The following is a 19566-nucleotide window of genomic DNA, read 5'->3' on the forward strand; positions in this document are numbered from 1 at the left end:
GATATCACTCTCATCTAGGACCGACACTCACGGCCACCATTCTGTGCGTTTCTGGCTTTTCTCTTCGTTTTCCCCCTAAACACTATTACTCGTCTACACTTACACACTTTCAATTACTCTATCGTTCTATTACTTAGATCACTATAGTACTTTCGCAAACTGTTACTACCACTACTACAACTACTACAATTACTACTGTTACTACCACTACTACTACAGTTACTACTACTACTACTACTACTACTACTACTACTACTACTACTACTACTACTACTACTATTACTACTACGATTATTACCTCTACTACCTGCCTACTACAAGACTTCAGTGTAAATAATTGTACGTTCAGTAATCGCATCAATGAAGTACTTTGCCCGATTGACATGTATGTTAATGTGTATTAATTAAGCTTTTCAAATTAATAATTGATTTTTTGTTAAAACTTACCAAAAAACATTACCCCTTACCTTCACAGCTACGGAAGTAAAAGATGGTGAACAAGAGCAATTGCATAGGGATCAGCAACCCCAGATGCCATCCGTTCCCAGCAGCTGTTCTAAACACTCCGATTGCGGCGAACAGCTTCAATGTCTGGCAGGACAATGTCTTGATCCGTGCAAGTCTGGTTGCGGTCAATCGGCAATGTGTACTGTTAAGGCAAACGTTCCCATTTGCACCTGCCCTTCTGGGTTTTACGGTGACCCAAATGTCAAGTGTATCCCACATATTCCGGTCGACAATGACGAAAACGAAGGTACTGTCGGCCAGGTCGACACAGATATGACTACAACACAGGAGACGGACGCATATGTTATGGATGTAAAAGAATTATACGATGGTAAAAATATTGACCGTTCCGATGTGTTTAGCACTTTCGAGTCGGAAACAGATTCTCCAGCTACTAGCACTATATCAACATTTGAGACCACTGAAAACGAAGCGGAGAGCATTACGACGGAAAGGTCAACCACAGGAAATGTACCAATTCCATCACATGTAACAGATGAACCCAAAGTTACTTCCCTACCAAATGGTAGTTTATTAGTAACCGCTACGACAGAAACTTCAGAAACTACCGAATTCAATTCGCGTCAGTTTACAACTGACTACATAGATTCGAAAGAGTCTACTAGTGGAGTAACACGTGTTAGCACTAGTGAAATAGAAAATGTATCTGAGCTATCCGCAGAAAGCCAAGAGATTCCATCGACCGAACCAAATGAGCTTGGAATGCCAACGCCAACCACTGAACCATCCATACAATATTCAACAGCTGATAATATATCCTCAAGGGAACATACTGATAGTATTTCTACTACTCAAAGGAATGCAATATTCACTTCAGATACGACGCTCTTTGGTGACACAACTACCACACAGTTAGGCCTCGCCACAGCGAGAGAAGACCAACTAGCCTTTACTCTTCCTCAAGAAACAACCACTAATGGGTTGCAATTCCGTGATAGTACAAAGGTGTCTTTTGATGACTCAATAGTAACCGACTTTGATAAAACTACCACCTGGAGCAATTTAAATTCTCCTTCCACTCTCCCTCCAACTGACTTACCAACAACTACGATCAGAGACGAGGAGTTCAGCTCTATACCGACATCGATAGTAGGTACAACCACTAGAAAACATACGGATATGCATTACAAGCAAGAACGTAAGACTACGGAGCTCGAAACCGAAATCCCTCCTATTTTGCAAACCCGGCCAACCACTTTATCCGATGTGCTAATAAAGCGAACTACTACCGAACACTACGATGAGTTTATCTATGGCCACGAAGCAACGGTAAAACCAATGCAGGTTCCCACCGAAAACGTGACGATAAAGCCGATTAAAGAACGCAAAGAAACTGAAACTGTCACGTACGAGGTCGACAGCACCACCACTTTGATCACGACCGATTCGGCCGATGAAATTGAAACTGGACACGACCGAAGCATTCCTTTGTCAACTAGTGCGTACGATGACAGTGGTAATAGTGAAGACTACGAAGATAGTGTAGAACAAACCGATAGTGATTCGTATAACCAAACGGTTCCGGTTGTTAGGACAACGATCAGTGCTGATCTCGGCTTTACCGATGATCACAAAACTAGCCAACCCACAGAGGTGAATGAGAAAACATCGACTAGAACTGATGACTCTCTTTCGACAGTCGAAAGTTTTACAAGTGTAACCGAAACTAGCAGTATAGAAGATGGTATTGGTCAAACCACACCTTTTAGCTCCAAAGCAACTGTTACTTATTATGATGGTGATGATGGTAATGCAACAGAATCAGTGTCTCCTGTTTCAATTGAAAAATGCCTTACAAAACATGATTGCCCGCTCCATCAAACCTGCGTCGAGAACATCTGTGTCGATCCATGCCAACTGAAGAATAATCTCTGCCCCGAACACATTCCTTGCCTTACCGTGAACCACGAACCTAAGTGCCTTTGCAATAGAGCTGATCCGGTCGATTCAGCAAATTGTTTAGAAGAATCAGGTAATAAGCTCCAAGAATATCTCTTAGCTGATTGCTTCCCGGACCGGTTTAAAGTTCCTCTACAAATCGCTGCTTGATGTGCTCTTTTTTGGTATGCTACTTTCTCATCCTTACCTATTACCAAACCATGCGGCGCTGATTCAAATAGTACCCGAACACACTACATCAACGCTCCTTCACGTTCACCGGAACGCATCATAAAATGCTGATAGGCTCATCTCCTGCCAGAGTAATTCGTCTACTGTAGTGCCCAAAACATTAGCTCTTCCATATTTACGCTGTCACTATTCAAACCTATTCCCGAAGAGATGTAGAATCAGCGCGAGGTTTAGTGGAACATTGACCGGTTACCGGTGAAGACCAATCGTAGAGAACATCCTGAATGGCACACCTGCAACTATCTGTTAGATCTGAATCATTTCTTCCACAATGTGGCTCCAGCAGAAAAGCCTCATTGTACTGCAGACTCCGACGACTGCAGCTGCATGGAAATCAGTCTTTCAGAGATCAACCATTTTTTCTAGCGGATTTTTACAAAAGTTCATCATGTACTCTTTGCTAGAAAAGCATCCCCCAGATTAGAAGGCAATGCGTATCGTTGAATCATTATCTGGTATTTTCTGTCTTCTTTTTTCCAGTAGTTGGAATGGTTAGTCAACCATTTATAGTCACAAGTGCTTCCAACCTTGAGAGAATGCATGCCGTTCGATCGCACCGATCGAAAACAAATCTCTTGTTGTATTCTGTTCTAGAGGCTGTAAATATCCTATCCGAACAAGTCTGGTGATTGGAATGTACATATTTAAACTTACAAAAAACTGTATACTAACAACAAGACTTTGCTTGCTTTATTGAAATATGTTTGTGTAGAGGATTTGGTGAGACGCTTAGCTTGCAAACTGCTTGCGTAGTATTCGTAGCCATGGTCAAGCGAAAATCAGTAGTGTGTAGAGTTCATCAAATTTTCCAGTAATTTCATCAGTTCGAAATCAGCTCCCTCCTGGGAGCTCCAACACGAACACAAATGGGGAAGTACGATGCATGAACTGTTCTAATGTGGCTTTGCCTATTTTCCAGAAATCGGATGTAGGCACAACGATGAATGTCCTGCGGAGCGGTCGTGCATCAATGGTGCGTGTATTGATCCGTGTCACGCTGGAAATCTATGTGATGCGGGACAGGAATGCGAGGTTCAAAACCATGAACCCGTCTGTATCAAGCGTAAGTGTAGGATAAACGCCTTGTGAGAGATCTTGACATTTTTGTGACGTTTATATTATCCACAGTCTGCCAGTGCCAAAAATCGAGTGACTGTCAGTCCGGACTGCATTGTGATGGATGCAACTGCATACAAGAAGACGTCGAAGACAGAGGCCCGATGTGCAGGCACTGTCCACCGGGTATTCCTTGTAATCCCATTACTGGTGCCTGCGTCAAAGGTAAGTGCAATCGACGCAAATCGTCATTTAAGGCTTTCTGTTGTCCCGTAGGACTAATTTCATTCGACCATTAGCCATTACGCTATATTAACCAACAAATCTTACAATGCGCATTCGTTCTGCTAAAGATGGTCTCTGCTTGCATAATGTATTTTTTCTAGTTTAATATCATTTCTCATTTTCAACACAGCTAGCTTCATTATCTCTACCTACCTCTGTTGCATTTTGGTTTAGCTACTGTTTTGTGTATTCAATTAGCTCATCTCGCTAAAGCTTGCATTATAGGATTCATACCGAAACACCGGTAGTAAACGAACAGTAAGTTCATCGTGATGTGACTGACTGAACTGACAGTTTACATTTCGTAGAAAATGCTTTTGCTATTTGACGCACCTTCACCGAGTGTCAAGATTTTCTTCCATCACAAATGCATGTAAAATCACATGTTGTGCTTTCAACAGTACACAGGCGTACATAAACGCAATACACTTTCACAATTTCACTACCCACATGAACATTGAACACCACCCACACACACGCACTCAGATTGAATCACGAAATCGTAGTAATCACACAGTAATTGCGAGAACCCTTACAATTTAAATAACGAGTGTTTTTTTGTTTTATTCTTTTTAACCAACAATATCTAACCTAGTCTTAGATTATACTACCACATCAACGATATCTGATGTACATAGCACACACACGACAGATTATATACCGCACACAAGCGAGCAAATAACAACTAACTATGTAACCAAGCAGCTAAAAACCACAACTGAGCAGTACGAAATGTCTTCAATCCCGAGCACAGTTGTTAGTGAATCCTCTCAGAAACCGTCGTATTCCTCTGTAGAAATAGGAACCGATTCTTCTACAGCGGCATCACCGAGGGAAAGCACTGACACAGTGGAAACAACAGAGACTTTGATTTCCACTACACTTGAACCCGTTACATACACTGGCGTTTATCGACCAATAACCGTGACTTACCCTGACTCAGACAATTTACAGCATACAACTGGTGTTTATATTACGACCGATAAATTCCCACTGACAGTAGAAAAAACTACCACTCAGCAAGACTCCGAAAAGATGACAACTAAGATTATTGAACACGAAAGTACAACCATTACGATTAATACCACAGCCGAACAAGACACAAAATATACCATAAGTGACCAAAATGGTACAGTTCTAGTTGACAGTACCATCGAAACTTTAGGTCCCCAGAAAGATGTTTCTTCCGAATCAAGTTATAGAGACAGAAATACTGAAGCAACCGTAGTTGTGTCCACAGCTAGTGAAGCTAGTACACTGCATTTAGGCATACAAGAAATCGAAACGGAGAAAGCGTCTACAGAAGAGCCCATTTCAACCGAATCGAAGCCTCTTAATAGAGAAACTTTCTCTACAACAGGAACAACTAGTAAAGAAGAAAGTACACCTACAATACAATACATTACTCAAGCTGCAGATCTAGAAAGAACAACCAAACAACCAACCGAACAAACTGAAATTACAACACCGTCGACATTACAACAGATGACTCCTGCTGTTCAAAACGAAACGTTAGAACAAGTTTCAACCACAATTAAATCAACCGATACATCTCAAACGAAATACATGTCTACTTTAGGAGAAGACACAAGCACACAGTATTCGAAACACTCAACCGATACGACAATTGCTGTGGATACAGCAACTGAAAGTTTTAAAATAACCAGCCCGAGTAATTTAGCTCCTGCGAGTACATTAGAACCGGAAACTTCAAGTGCAAATCAAGACGACATCTTGGAAACTACTACCGGAGAATTGAATACCGAAGAGGTGACAATGTCTACTGAGTTCGGCATACCTAAAGAAAGAACAAGCACATTAGAATATATCGAAAAAACAGATGGTACAATCGGATTAACGGGTGAAATGAAAATGGAGACGACTACGATTTTACGCACATCTACGAAAAGTGCTACTCAAACGCAAACAGATCAAACAAGGGATAACACTGGCTACGAAACAACTCCAGGAATGGAAACAACTCTGTCACATACAGATAAAATGGTAGAGGTTAGCTCAGATTTCAGCAAATATCTCACTACTGCTGAATATGAAAGTTCACCGATCACGTCCTTAAATCAAAACACCGGATCAACTGGAGATACGGGACACGATTCTACAAAAATGGAGCATACCGTAAGTCCCACTGTGGAATATACTACTAAACAGCAAGCTGAAAGTATGAGGACAACATATGTAACAAAATCTGCCGGAACAGTTGGAACATATATAATTCAAACATATAATACGAATCAAGCCGAAACTGTAGAAACTTCTACAATCCAATTAAGCACTGAACCAACTGAGAAAGCATTCGATGAAAATTCTTTGCAAAAAGAAACAACGACTAGTAAGTATAGTGATGTTCATGAAATGGGAAGCACTTTGCAAGGGATTAAAACAACAGAAGTGCCCAGCGCAATCTTTACGGAATACATAACCGCCCAGAGAACTACTGTGGACATTTCCACAATGAAAGCAATGTCTACAACGGCATCTCCAGTTGAGCTCTCATCAAACATCGAAGGAATGACAAGCACAGAAAAACATTACACTTCAAGTGAAATGGCTACAGAACCTAATTCACAATACTCAACGGAGGAAAAACCCAAATCTAATCAAACAAATATTCAAACCACCACCGAATCAACACGAGAAACAACATCCATGGAGTCTACTATCATTTCTGATGAATTAACTACGGCAAAGGTACCCGAACAAATGGATGAACAGTCGACGAAACATATCGTAGAAGTTTCTACCCAGCAACAAATGAAGACAACAGAAATTTCAACTCAAGCTGAGACCCTAAAAACTATAATCCCAATAACGTACTTTCCGGAAACTGATACAAGTTCAATTAAAACAACCGCTAGAACATCGTTTGACACTGAACAAACATCAACAACTACTGCTGGGTACGATGTAACCAAGCAGTTAAAAACCACAACAGCAGGTAATGAAACACTGGAAAATGACATAACGAGGGAACCTTCAGTTAACGAGAGTACGGAGATGTTAACATCAAAAGAAGCTGGCACATCTCCCATTCCGGAAGTAGAAGAAGAGAAAACAATTACTAGTACTACTGAAGAAGTTTCATATAGTACGAGCCCATCTGGTAGTGTCGAAGATATCGAAACCACATCAAGTGGTGCAGAGTTTTCTGTGACAAGCACAATCGAGACTGTAAAAAGAACCACAACCGAGGCTAAAAATATTGAAGGTACCACAATACCTGACAGTTCTGAGTTCAACACGGAACACGCAACTGAATCACGAACCACACAAGCTGTTCAGTACAGTAAAGGTACACAAGAAGCGTCAGAAAAATCTATTACAGACGACGCAACGACTAGCGGTACAACTTTAACTGGTACATTTTACTCACCTGAAATGCAAACAACCAGCAAGCCAGTCGTAGAAACCACCATTCCTGAAGAAAGAACTACATCTCACGCTTACCAACAAATGAATGACACTAAGAAACCCTTTGTAGAAGTTTCTACTGAGCAACAAGCGGCGATGACAACGGCAGGTGCGGTACAAACAACCTTAACTCAAGCTGAGACTGTGAGAACTACAATTACAATACCGCAGATTTCGGTTGAACACATGACAACAACAGAAATCACAACTTTAGATATGCGAACAGCCCCCGAAACAACAAAAGAAACAGTGTCTTTTAAGTCTACTACCATTTCTGAAGAAAGAACTGCAGCACAGGAATATGTACAAATGGATAACTCCACAGAAACTATGGCAGAAGTTTTTGAACCAACAAGAGAAACTACTACTATTTCTGAAGAAACAACTACAGCCCATGATTACAAACAAATGGATGAAACCACAAAACCAATTCCAGAATACTCTACCGAGGAACAAGCGATGATAACAACAGCGGGCACTATACAAACAACTCAAGCTGAGTCATCGAGGACTACATCAGCATATATTTCTTCGACTGACAGTAGTTTAAGTGAAATTGCTACGACACAATCAAACACTGAACAACCATCAACTACAGGTCAGTATGATAGACTAAAACAAGTTGGAAGTACAACACCAGGTATTGAAATACTAGAAAGTGTCACAACGAGGAGATTTCCAGCTGACGAAAGCACTGTAGCAATCACAACGGAAGAGACTGTAACTCTTTCAAGCACTTCTCGTATTCCGGAAGCAGAAGAAGAAGATGGATCCATTACTACCACTATTAAATCTCTTGTAGATGGGACAAAACCATCTGGTGATATCGAAATCGCCGAATCCACAAAAACCACACCGAGTGGTGCGCAAGAGAAAACTACAACCGAAACTGGTATTCCAACTGAACATCATGAAGGTACTACAATAGTAGAGGTATCTGAGTTTGGTGTAGAAAACGTAACTGAGTCACGTACTTCGCAAGCAATTCAATACGGTACAGATACACAAGAAACTACAACAATAGGTACTCTAGAAAATACAACTGACCACACAATATCAACGGAAAGTATACCTTTAGATATGCGAACTACAACCGAACCAATTGGAAAAACAGTGTCTATTGAGTCTACTACTATTTCTAAAGAAAGAACTACAGCACAGGATTATGTACAAATGGATACCTCCACGAATCTTGCTGTAGAAGTTTCTGAGCTATCTGGAGAAACAGTGTCTATTGAGTCTACAGGTACATCTGAAGAAAGAACTACCTCCCTTGAATACCAACAAATGGATGAAACTACGGAACATATTACAGAAGGTTCTACCGAGAAACAAGCGGAAATAACAACATCGGGCAGTATACGAACAACTCAAGTTGAGACATCGAGGACTACATCGTCATATGTTGCACCGACTGATACCAGTCTAAGCGAAACTGCTGCAACACGGTTAATCACCGAACGGCCATCAACTACTGCAAAATATGATACGCCAATACAAGTTGGAAGCACTACACCAAGTATTGAAACACTAGGAGGTGTCACTACGGGGAGATTTTCAGCTGATGAAAGTACTGAGTCATCAACCACACAGCATGATGTAACTCTTTCAAGTACAGCTCATATTCTGGAAACAGGAGAAGAGGGATCAAGTACTGTTGAATCTGTCGCAGGTAGTACAAACCCACCTAGTGGCAGCGAAATCACCGAAACCACAAGAACCACACCGAGTGGCGCAGGATTCACAACGGAAACTCAAGAGAAAACTACAACCGAGACTGGTGTTCCAACTGAAAATCATGAAAGTACTACAATGCTAGACGTATCTAAGTTAAGCGTAGAAAACGCAACTGAATCGCGTACTTCGCAAGCTATTCAATACAGTACGAATACACAAGAAACTACAGTAATCGATAGCCTAGAACTTACAACTGACCACACAATGAGGACGGAAAGTACAACTTTAGATATACGATCAACCGTCGAACCAATGAGAAAAACAGTGTCTATTGAGTCTACTACCGTTCCTGAAGAGAGAACTACCACACAGGTTTATGAATATATGGATAACTTTACAAGAACTGGTGTAGAAGTTTCTGAACCAACTGCAGAAACAGTGTCTGTTGAGTCTACAGCTACATCCGAAGAAAGAACTACAGCACCGGATTATAAGCAAATGACTGTCACACTATCTAATCCAGATTTTACCGAGAAACAAGCGGAAATAGCAACAATGGGCAGTATTCAAACAACTCAAGCGGTGACATCGAGGACTACATCGTCATATCCACCGACTGATGCTAATTTAAGTGAAACTGCTACAACACGATTAAACACTGAACGACCATCATCTACTGCTAGGTATGATACACCAGAAAAGGTTGAAAGCACAACACCAGGTATTGAAACACTAGAAAGTGTTACTACAAGAAGTTTTACAGGTGATGAAAGCACTGTAGCAATCACAACGGAAGAGGCTGTAACTCTTTCAAGCACATCTCGTATTCCGGAAGCAGAAGAAGAATCAATTACTACCACTATTAAATCTCTTATAGACGATACGAAACCATCCGATGGTGTCGAAATCACCGAATCCACAGGAACCACACCGACTGGTGCAATATTCACAATGGAAACTCAAGAAAAAACTACAACCGAGACTGGTATTCCAACTGGAAATCGAGAAGATACCACAATACTAGACGTATCTGAGTTTAGTGTAGAAAACGCAACTGAACCTCGTACTTCGCAAACCATTCAATACAGTACAGAAACACAAGAAACTACCGTAATAGGTAGCCTAGAACATACAACTGACCACACAATAACAACTGAAAGTACAGCTTTAGATATGCGAACAACGACCGAGCCAGTTAGAAAAACTGTATTCGTTGACTATACTACAACTTCTGAAGAAATAACTACAGCCCATGATTACAAACAAATAAATAAAACTATGGAACCTGTTCTAGAAAGTTCTACCAAGAAACAAGTGGAGATAACAACAGCGGACAGTATACGAACAACTCAAGTTGAGACATCGAGGACTACATCGCCGTATGTTCCGTCGACTGATACTAGTTTAGGTGAAACTGCTACAACAGGATTAAATACTGAGCGAGCATCAACTACTGCTCAGTATGATTTGCCAGAACAAGTAGGAAGCACAACACCAGGTATTGAAATACTAGATAGCGTCACTACGGGAAGATTTACTGTTGATGAAAGTACTATAGCAATCACAACAGGAGAGGTTGTAACTCTTTCAAGCACATCTCGTATTCCGGAAGCAGAAGAAGAATCAATTAGTACCACTATTAAATCTCTTGTAGACGATACGAAACCATCCGATGGTGTCGAAATCACCGAATCAACAAGAACCACACCGAGTGATTCAGGATTCGCAATCGAAACTCAAGAGAAAACTTCAACCGAGAGTGGTGTTCCAACTGAACATCATGAAGGTACTACAATATTGAACGTATCTGAATTTAGTGTAGAAAACGCAACTGAATCACGTACTTCGCAAGCCATTCAATACGGTACAGAAACACAAGAAACTACCGTAATAGGTAGCCTAGAACATACAACTGACCACACAATAAGAACTGAAAGTACAGCTTTAGATATGCGAACAACAACCGAACCGGTTAGAAAAACAATATCATTTGAGTCTACTACCATTTCTGAAGAGAGAACCACCGCACAGGATTATGAACAAATGGATAACTTCACAAATACTGCTGTAGAAGTTTCTGAACCAACTGCAGAAACAGTGTCTATTGAGTCTACAGCTACATCTGAAGAAATAACTACAGCCCATGATTACAAACAAATGGATAAAACTACGGAACCTGTTCCAGAAGGCTCTACTTGGAAACACGCAGAGATAACAACAGCCAGTAAACAAACAACTCAAGCAGAGATATCGAAGACTACATCGTCATATGTTCCACCAGCTGATACCAGTGTTAGTGAAACTCCTACAACAGGATTGAACACTGAGCGGCCATTGACTACTGCTGAGTATGATACGCCAAAACAAGCCGGAAGCACAAGTCTAGGGATTGAAATACTAGAAAGAGCCACTACGGGGAGATTGCCAATTGATGAAAGTACTGAGTCATCAACCACACAGGAAGCTGGAGCTCTTTCAAGTACATCTCATACTTCGGAAGCAGAAGAAGAGAGATCAAGTACCGTTGAATCTGTCGCAGATAGTACAAGCCAATCTAGTGGCATCGACATAACCGAATCCGCAGAAACCACTCCGAGTTACGCTGGCCTCACAATCCAGACCATTGAGAAACGACCTCTTATAGAAGGTTCCACCGAAAAACAAGCAGAGCTAACAACACCGGGTAGTATACAAACAAGTCTAACTGAGACTGAACGACCATCAACTACTGCTGAGTATGATACGCCAAAACAAGTTGAAAACACAACACCAGTGGAAGAACCACTGGAAAGGGTAACACCGAAAACGTTTACTGCCGATGAGACATTAACAACAAAAGAAGCTGCTACTCTGTCAAGCTCATCTCTTATCCCAGAAACAATCACTAAAACTACTGAATTTACTCCAGATAGTACAAGCCCATTTGATGACCTGCAAACCTCCCAATCTGAAAGTACTACCTCGAATGATGAACAATTTTCAACGATTAGCATAATTGAAACTTCAGAGCAAACAACTGTTTCTTCAATTGGCACCCCAAAAACTAGTATTTTAACTAAAAATCATGAAAGCAGCACAATACTACAGGAATCTGAGTCAAGTGTGGAAGACACAACTAAATCGGATACGTCAACAACTGTTCAGTACAGTACGGATGCTCCGGAAACGGCAGCAACAGATAGTCTAAAGTTTACAACTGATCACAGTACAATAACAGAAAATGTAGCTGATAGAACGTCAGTAGTCTATAGCCAAACAGTTGAACATATTACAGACAACGCAACTACAAGCGATACTACTTTTACTAGTACTTCATTTACATCGGATTTGCGGACAACTACTGAATCAACAAAAGAAACTGCATCCGAGGAAGAAACGGAAATTGCAACCGCTGGGATCCTGAGAACTACAATCGTAGCACCGCATGTTCCGACAACTGATTCTACTTCAGGTGAAACAACTGCCACACGATTTTATACTAAAAAAATAACAACTACTACTGATCAAGATATACCAACAGAAATTGATAGCTCAGTACCCACTATTGAAACATTGGGAAGTGTAACTACTAAGAAACTTCCAGTTGAAAACAACACTGAGTTAGTAACAACAGAAGGTGCTCCAACAAGCACATCGCGATTACCGGAATCAACAGGAACTACTGAATCCATTGCAGTTAGTACCAGCCCATCTGGAGGTATCCAAACTGCCGAATCCGTAAGAACCACCACGCACAAAGGTTTTCAAGAAACGACGATTGCGGTTAGCCCAGACCATACAACTAAAATGCATTTTGTAGAGGAGACGGAAATTACTAGCACTTCCAGTGAATCGACAACGCTTTCACCGCGGCAAGATTATACTTCCTCCGATGATACTTCCTCCGCAATGGACAGTACTTCAATGCCGAGCATACAAGAAGTTCCAATAACTGACGACGTAACACAAAGAAGTTCAGAGTTAAGTACAACTGATATAATAGATGAAACAGATGACGTCTCAAACAAATTGTCCACGGAAAAACATCTTACAAGCTCCCAAAAACCTATACAAAAAGAAATAACTACCTTATCATCACCTACTACAGAAGCATCCAGCAATGAAATCACAGTTTCGACCAGTCCAATGGGCGTCGCTTCCACTATTGCAGAAGAAAAACCTAGTATTTATGATACCGAAACACCTAAGGTCGTTACAGAAACTATGAGTGAATTAGTACCGACAACCTCAATTAGTGCCGCATTTGACGCTACAACTATTACAATCGTCAGTAAGCATACGGAAACCGCAAAAACTAGCATTACCTCAAGTGGTGAGACTACTTTAACAAGCACTATACAAACAACAGCAGAAACGGATGGAGAGATTTCTACCGTTACTATCGAAACCAGGTCAGATACTGTACCTAGTGAACAAAAGCAGGTAACAATAAGCTTTCAAACTGAAAGCTCAACTGTTTCCACTGAAGAAACTACCAAAACAATGCCGTTTACAACGAAAAGATTCGACGAAAGCGGAGAAACATCGACTTTCGCTTATGACGAGATGGATGCTATTACTCCAGTAGATGCTAGGACATTTACAGTTGAACCTATTACTGTAACGGCGTTCCCTGAGAATTTCTCCACTACTGCTTCCTTTGTTGGAGATTATCACAATGTCTCCGTAAAAATCACGGCCCCAACCGAGTATTATACAGAACCTTTTAGCGAAACCAAAACAAGTGCATCAACGACAACATCACCTACACCTGATAGTTATACTTCAATTTCAAAAGAATATGTTACTGATGAAGTTTCCGTGACCACCACAAGTAGCGGAGTTACAACCAAAGAACGTGAATCAAAGATTCCAAAAACAATCACAATAACTTCTCCTCCAACTACAGTACATCCAGAAACAGAATCAGATTTAACTACTCCTCCGCAAAACATCTCTTCTCCTACCACCACTAGTATTTCGCTAGAAAGTTATTTTACAGAACATGAAACAACTCAGATGGCTAGGGACCAACAAGATACAACTGAATATATGGACAACATTTCAAGTACGACGACCTACGACGTAGTCACGACAAGAGAAAAACTAGACACTACCACATTAATTTACGACACGACACTCAAGAGCATCAATGACGCTTTGACTGAGAGCACTCGATCAACTTTTCCGGATGATTCAACGTCTACTCCTACACCGAATGAGTTAGGCTATAGGATAACTACTCTTGTGCCTCCCAGAAACTGCCGAACCTCTGCCGATTGCGAAATATCCGAAATATGCAATAAAACACACTGTATACCAATCTGTACAGATAGTCTATCTCCCAATACACCCTGCGCAAAAGGTATAATCAGCTGCCTGTTGGATGCAAAACCTCCTCAACCAATCTATTCTACTCTGCACTTTGCACCTTTTTTGCGTTTTCGTTTCTCCGTATGATATGTGCTCTCCACCACTGTACAGTTGTATCTGCTATAGCTTAAGCCTCCAAAACACTGTTTTAAGTATGCCTCTAACCTTTGCTATCCACTATAACTCTGTTTTTACTGTTTCTACATACCCTATTTCTCGGATATTACGAGAAAAGGACAGTTTACTCTAGCCTCCAGCGTACAAGACATGCTGACGCTGCGGCTAGAGTAGACTGTCGTTGTAACTCTAAACAAAGCGACAATCACACTTACCGAATAATCTAATCCTCACATCCACGCCAATAACCCCCACGGTAGAATCGCCCGGTACACCTAAGAAACCCGAACCCTGTCAATCCGATGTGGACTGTATCGAAACGGAGGTATGCTATATGGGAACATGCGAGGATCCCTGCCTGTTCGACAGGGTTTGCGCACCCACAGCAACCTGCCGCGCCAAAATGCATCGACCCATCTGCACCTGTCCCCCTGGACACGAGGGTAACCCGATGATCAAGTGTTCACCGGTCAAAGCAAGTAAGCCATACTAACGCTTTTCATTTATAAACCAAGCGAGTTGCACATATTTGCAAGTCATAACCTACTGAAACCTAATTGCACATCACACTCACACTATAAAGTTAATAGTTGAACGAGAAAAATTTTACAGGTTATGTTTTGTATAAATTGTACATAAGATATTACCTCGTCTATTGCAAATGTACATATGATTTCTGCACTGTGCATTCAAAACACACTTGTTTTTGTTTTTCTTTCTTTTCTATTGTTGCACTGAAACAAAAACAGTTGAATGCACCTCAAATGATGAATGTACCTTACTGGAAGCCTGCATCGGTAACGTCTGTCAGCGGCCATGTGACGTGCAAAACCGTTGTGTTTCTAATGCAGTTTGTATTAATAAAAATCATGGTTCTGAATGTAGTTGCGTTGAAGGATACCACGGAAACGGTTATGTGTCTTGTCAGCTAGGTAAATCAATGAAGAAAAAATTGATTAAAAGCAATTAATCACAATTACCCATTATTTACGTTGCAGTGACAACACCAGGTTCGGTGTGTCAGTATAATGAGGACTGTCCTCCAGACAAATTGTGTGATCGATTAAATCGGGTCTGTATAAATCCTTGCCAAGAGGATTCGTGTGGAGATAACGCTGACTGCTTCCCAGTTAACCACGGAATAGACTGCCGATGTAGAAACGGATTTTCCGGCAATGCATATATACAGTGTGTTCAGTTACATGGCTGTAAATCTGATCGTGAATGCGACCTTTCGGAAGCTTGCATCAACGGTCAATGTATATCTCCATGTCAATGCGGCCCGTACGCTTTGTGTGATGTCAAGAATCACAAAGCAAATTGCCGATGTCCTCCAGGTTATCAGGGTGACGGCCGTGTGGGATGCAGTCCTCCTAGTAATCCTTGCGATCCAAATCCATGCGGACTTAATGCTATGTGCGAAATCGACGCGGGCAGTCCAATCTGCTATTGTCCGAAAGGGCTAACTGGAAATCCATTCAAAAATTGCAGTAAGTATACCGTAGACGTTTCAAAATCATCGCAAATTTTAATTCTTTATTGTTAACATCTCAATCACTAGTACCAGAAGGAGATGAGTGTTCTCCTAATCCCTGTGGACCTAATAGTGGTTGTCGGAAAATAAACAACCAAGCAGCTTGCTTTTGTTTGCCAGAATTTGAAGGAAACCCACCAGAAGTTCCGTGTAAGCTGCCACAAAATCCATGTGATCCTTCACCATGTGGCCCAAATACTCAATGTGCAATACTTAGTAATGGATACGCCAAATGTACTTGCCTCAGTGGATATATCGAAAGTCCCAACACAATTCGTGGTTGCGTGGAGCCTAGGAATCCATGTGATCCTAATCCATGTGGATTTGGAGCTGTTTGCGATTCCTCCCGGAAACCTGAATGCTACTGCCCGGAGGGTACAATTGGAAATCCGTTCCGCAGCTGTGCAGAACCAAACATTATACCTGAACTATGCAAACCTGGACCTTGCGGTAAAAATGCAGACTGTTATACTGTCGGTGGTAGAGAGCAATGTTACTGTCGTCCAGGACTAATTGGTGATGCTTATAACGAATGTAACGAGCCTCCAAGATCCGCATGTGAGCCGAATCCTTGCGGTCCTGGAGCTGAATGCCTAGTACAACCCGATGGGTCGGCAGTATGTAGGTGTCCACCTGGACTAAGCGGTGATCCATCTGCTGCAGAAGGATGCCGTGGTTTCGAATGTCGTACCGACAGTGAATGTGCTGCAGATAAAGCCTGCATTGGATTCCAATGTGTCGATCCATGCCCTGGTGCTTGCGCCGCAGGAGCCTATTGCAAAGTAGAAAAACATCACCCTGTATGCTTCTGTAATGCCGGTCTCACTGGGAATCCAGCAATTCGATGCTATTCGATTGAAGAACGAATACCGGATAACCAGTGTAATCCTAGTCCCTGCGGTATTAACACTCAATGCACGGTAAGAAACAAAAGACCGATTTGCAAATGTTTACCAAATTACAAGGGCGATCCCAAGAAAGGTTGCCGTGCAGAGTGTGAACTTAACTCCGATTGCCCATCCGATAGAGCTTGTGTGAATCGACGTTGTGTTCCACCTTGTAATGGTGCAGTGTGCGGTGTGAACGCAGAGTGCCACGTACAATATCACACACCAATGTGTAAATGTCCCAATGGATTCACTGGAGACTCATTCGTTCATTGTGTACCGATTCCCGAAGAAAGGAACATGACACGACAACCCTGCCAATCATCGCCATGTGGCCCTCAGGGCATATGCTCAGTTTATGGTGACGATGTAGCTCTGTGTGATCCGTGTTCGGCTCCAGACGCTATACATAACCCACGATGTAGACCCAAGTGCGTACTGAATACTGACTGTCCATTCAATTTAGCGTGCCTACAGGGCAATTGTTTAGACCCCTGTCCGGGATCTTGTGGCTACAACGCGCATTGTACAGTTGAACAACATCGGCCGATTTGCTCGTGCCCTCCTGGTTTATACGGCAATCCATACGAACGCTGTATCCAGCAGGATACGCCCCTGGAAACGTGCGACACTATCAGGTGCGGAGCAAATACTGAATGTAGACGAACAAGCGGGGCACTTGCATGTGTTTGTAAAAAGAACTACTTTGGCGATCCCCTGATCGGTTGTAGACCAGAATGCGTCATCAATACAGATTGCTCTGTGAACAAGGCGTGTATCAACAATCGTTGCCAGGATCCATGTGTTGGAGTGTGTGGAGTCAATGCTTTATGCAAAGTAGTAAACCATCTTCCTGTGTGCTATTGCGCACCCACTCACACGGGAGACGCTCTTATAGCGTGTACTGAAAAAACGTATCTTCCTCCAGACAATACGCCATGCGATCCCAATCCTTGTGGCCCCAATAGCAAATGTTTGGCTACGCCTGAGAACTACGCGGTTTGCTCATGCTTAGCAGGATTCCGAGGCATGCCCCCGGCATGCCAAGCTGAATGCATGATTAATGCTGAATGTCCACAAAACAGAGCTTGTGTTAACCTAAAATGTATCGATCCATGTCCCGGAACATGTGGTGTTGGAGCGAGATGTGAAGTGCTAAACCATAATCCTATTTGCAGCTGTGGACCTAACCAGCAAGGCGATCCGTTTGTGATATGCGAATCCAGATACAACGAACCCCCACCTGAACCAAAGAATCCATGCGACCCATCTCCATGCGGCCAAAATTCAATATGCCAAGTGAAACGGAATCGGCCGGTGTGTTCATGTCAAGCGAATTTTATTGGAAGTCCTCCATATTGCCGGCCAGAATGTGTTATAAGTTCTGAATGTCCTCAGGATAAAGCTTGTATTAATGAAAAGTGCAAAAATCCATGCGAGAATGCATGCGGCTTGAATGCAGACTGCCATGTTGTCGCTCATTCAGCGTTTTGTAATTGTCGTCCAGGGTATGAAGGAGATGCGTTCATCGGATGTTCCGAAGTTCCCAAGGAAGTTCGTCAAAAAGACGTTTGTTATCCGAATCCTTGCGCCGATAACGCAGTATGTACTGAAGTCAACGGGGCTGCAAAGTGCAGCTGTATTGCACCATATTTAGGAGATCCCTACAACACAGGATGCCGACCAGAGTGTGTTTTACATTCAGACTGCCCCAGTCATTTGGCATGCGTAAATCAACATTGTCGCGATCCGTGCCCAGGAAAGTGTGGCTCTAACGCTGAGTGTACTGTAGCCAATCACATACCAGTATGTGAGTGCATACGCGGATACATTGGAGATGCTTTCCGTGGATGCCGTAAAGATATCCCGCAACCCGTGGAACCTAAGGATCCTTGTGCCCAATGTCCATCAAATAGCGTTTGTCGAATAGTTCAAGGACGTCCAACATGTTCGTGTCCAGAAGGGTATCGCGGTGCACCACCCGCCTGTCGACCGGAATGCTCCAGCCATGAAGAATGTCGACACGATCAAAGCTGTATTAACCTAAAATGCAAGGACCCGTGTCCTGGATTATGTGGTATCAACGCACAGTGTCAAGTTATCAATCACAAAGCATTCTGTAGTTGTCTTCGTGATTACTATGGAAATCCATTTGAACAGTGTATGCCGAAATCAATCGGACCATTGCACCCGTGTCAGCCAAGTCCTTGTGGTCCGTATTCTGAGTGTCGTGAATTGAATGAACGCGCTGTGTGTTCCTGTGTGCCAGGAATGCTCGGTACTCCGCCAAATTGCCGACCCGAGTGTGAAACCCATCAAGATTGCCCTTCAAACCGAGCTTGCTTTAACAAACGTTGCAAGGATCCCTGCGTTGGATCTTGTGGATTCAATGCGCAGTGTGTGACTCGTGACCATCGTCCCGAGTGTTACTGCATAGAAGGCTTTGAGGGTGATCCGTACAATGGATGTAATCCAATTGGTAAGTACTCAAAACTTCAATTTTTTTCCTTAGGAAATTTTGTTCCCAAAACCGTGCAGTAAAGCTTGAATTCTTATGGAAAAACAATTCTT

The 19566-nt window shown here is 42.2% G+C and overlaps 2 protein-coding genes across 12 annotated transcripts in view; both read left to right on the forward strand.

The window, feature by feature from the left end:
* Nucleotides 1–19566, forward strand: part of LOC128742585 (uncharacterized) — a 235669-nt gene that overhangs the window by 163637 nt on the left and 52466 nt on the right. For 10 of the 11 annotated variants that reach the window (XM_053838988.1, XM_053838990.1, XM_053838989.1 and 7 more), the window contains 7 exons: nt 3578–3721; nt 3787–3939; nt 4595–14449; nt 14835–15053; nt 15324–15506; nt 15573–16064; nt 16136–19474. In XM_053838988.1, coding sequence (XP_053694963.1) covers nt 3578–3721; nt 3787–3939; nt 4595–14449; nt 14835–15053; nt 15324–15506; nt 15573–16064; nt 16136–19474 — 14385 coding nt within the window. The remainder of the gene's footprint in view (nt 1–3577; nt 3722–3786; nt 3940–4594; nt 14450–14834; nt 15054–15323; nt 15507–15572; nt 16065–16135; nt 19475–19566) is intronic. The other variant, XM_053838998.1, reaches the window with a different exon arrangement.
* On the forward strand, nt 413–3555 carry LOC128742589 (uncharacterized). The gene has a single exon (XM_053839000.1). It carries the CDS (start codon nt 532–534, stop codon nt 2575–2577), a length of 2046 nt encoding a protein of 681 aa, XP_053694975.1. The 5' UTR covers nt 413–531; the 3' UTR covers nt 2578–3555.

This window comes from Sabethes cyaneus, chromosome 3 (assembly GCF_943734655.1).
Source record: "Sabethes cyaneus chromosome 3, idSabCyanKW18_F2, whole genome shotgun sequence".
NCBI lineage: Eukaryota > Metazoa > Arthropoda > Insecta > Diptera > Culicidae > Sabethes > Sabethes cyaneus.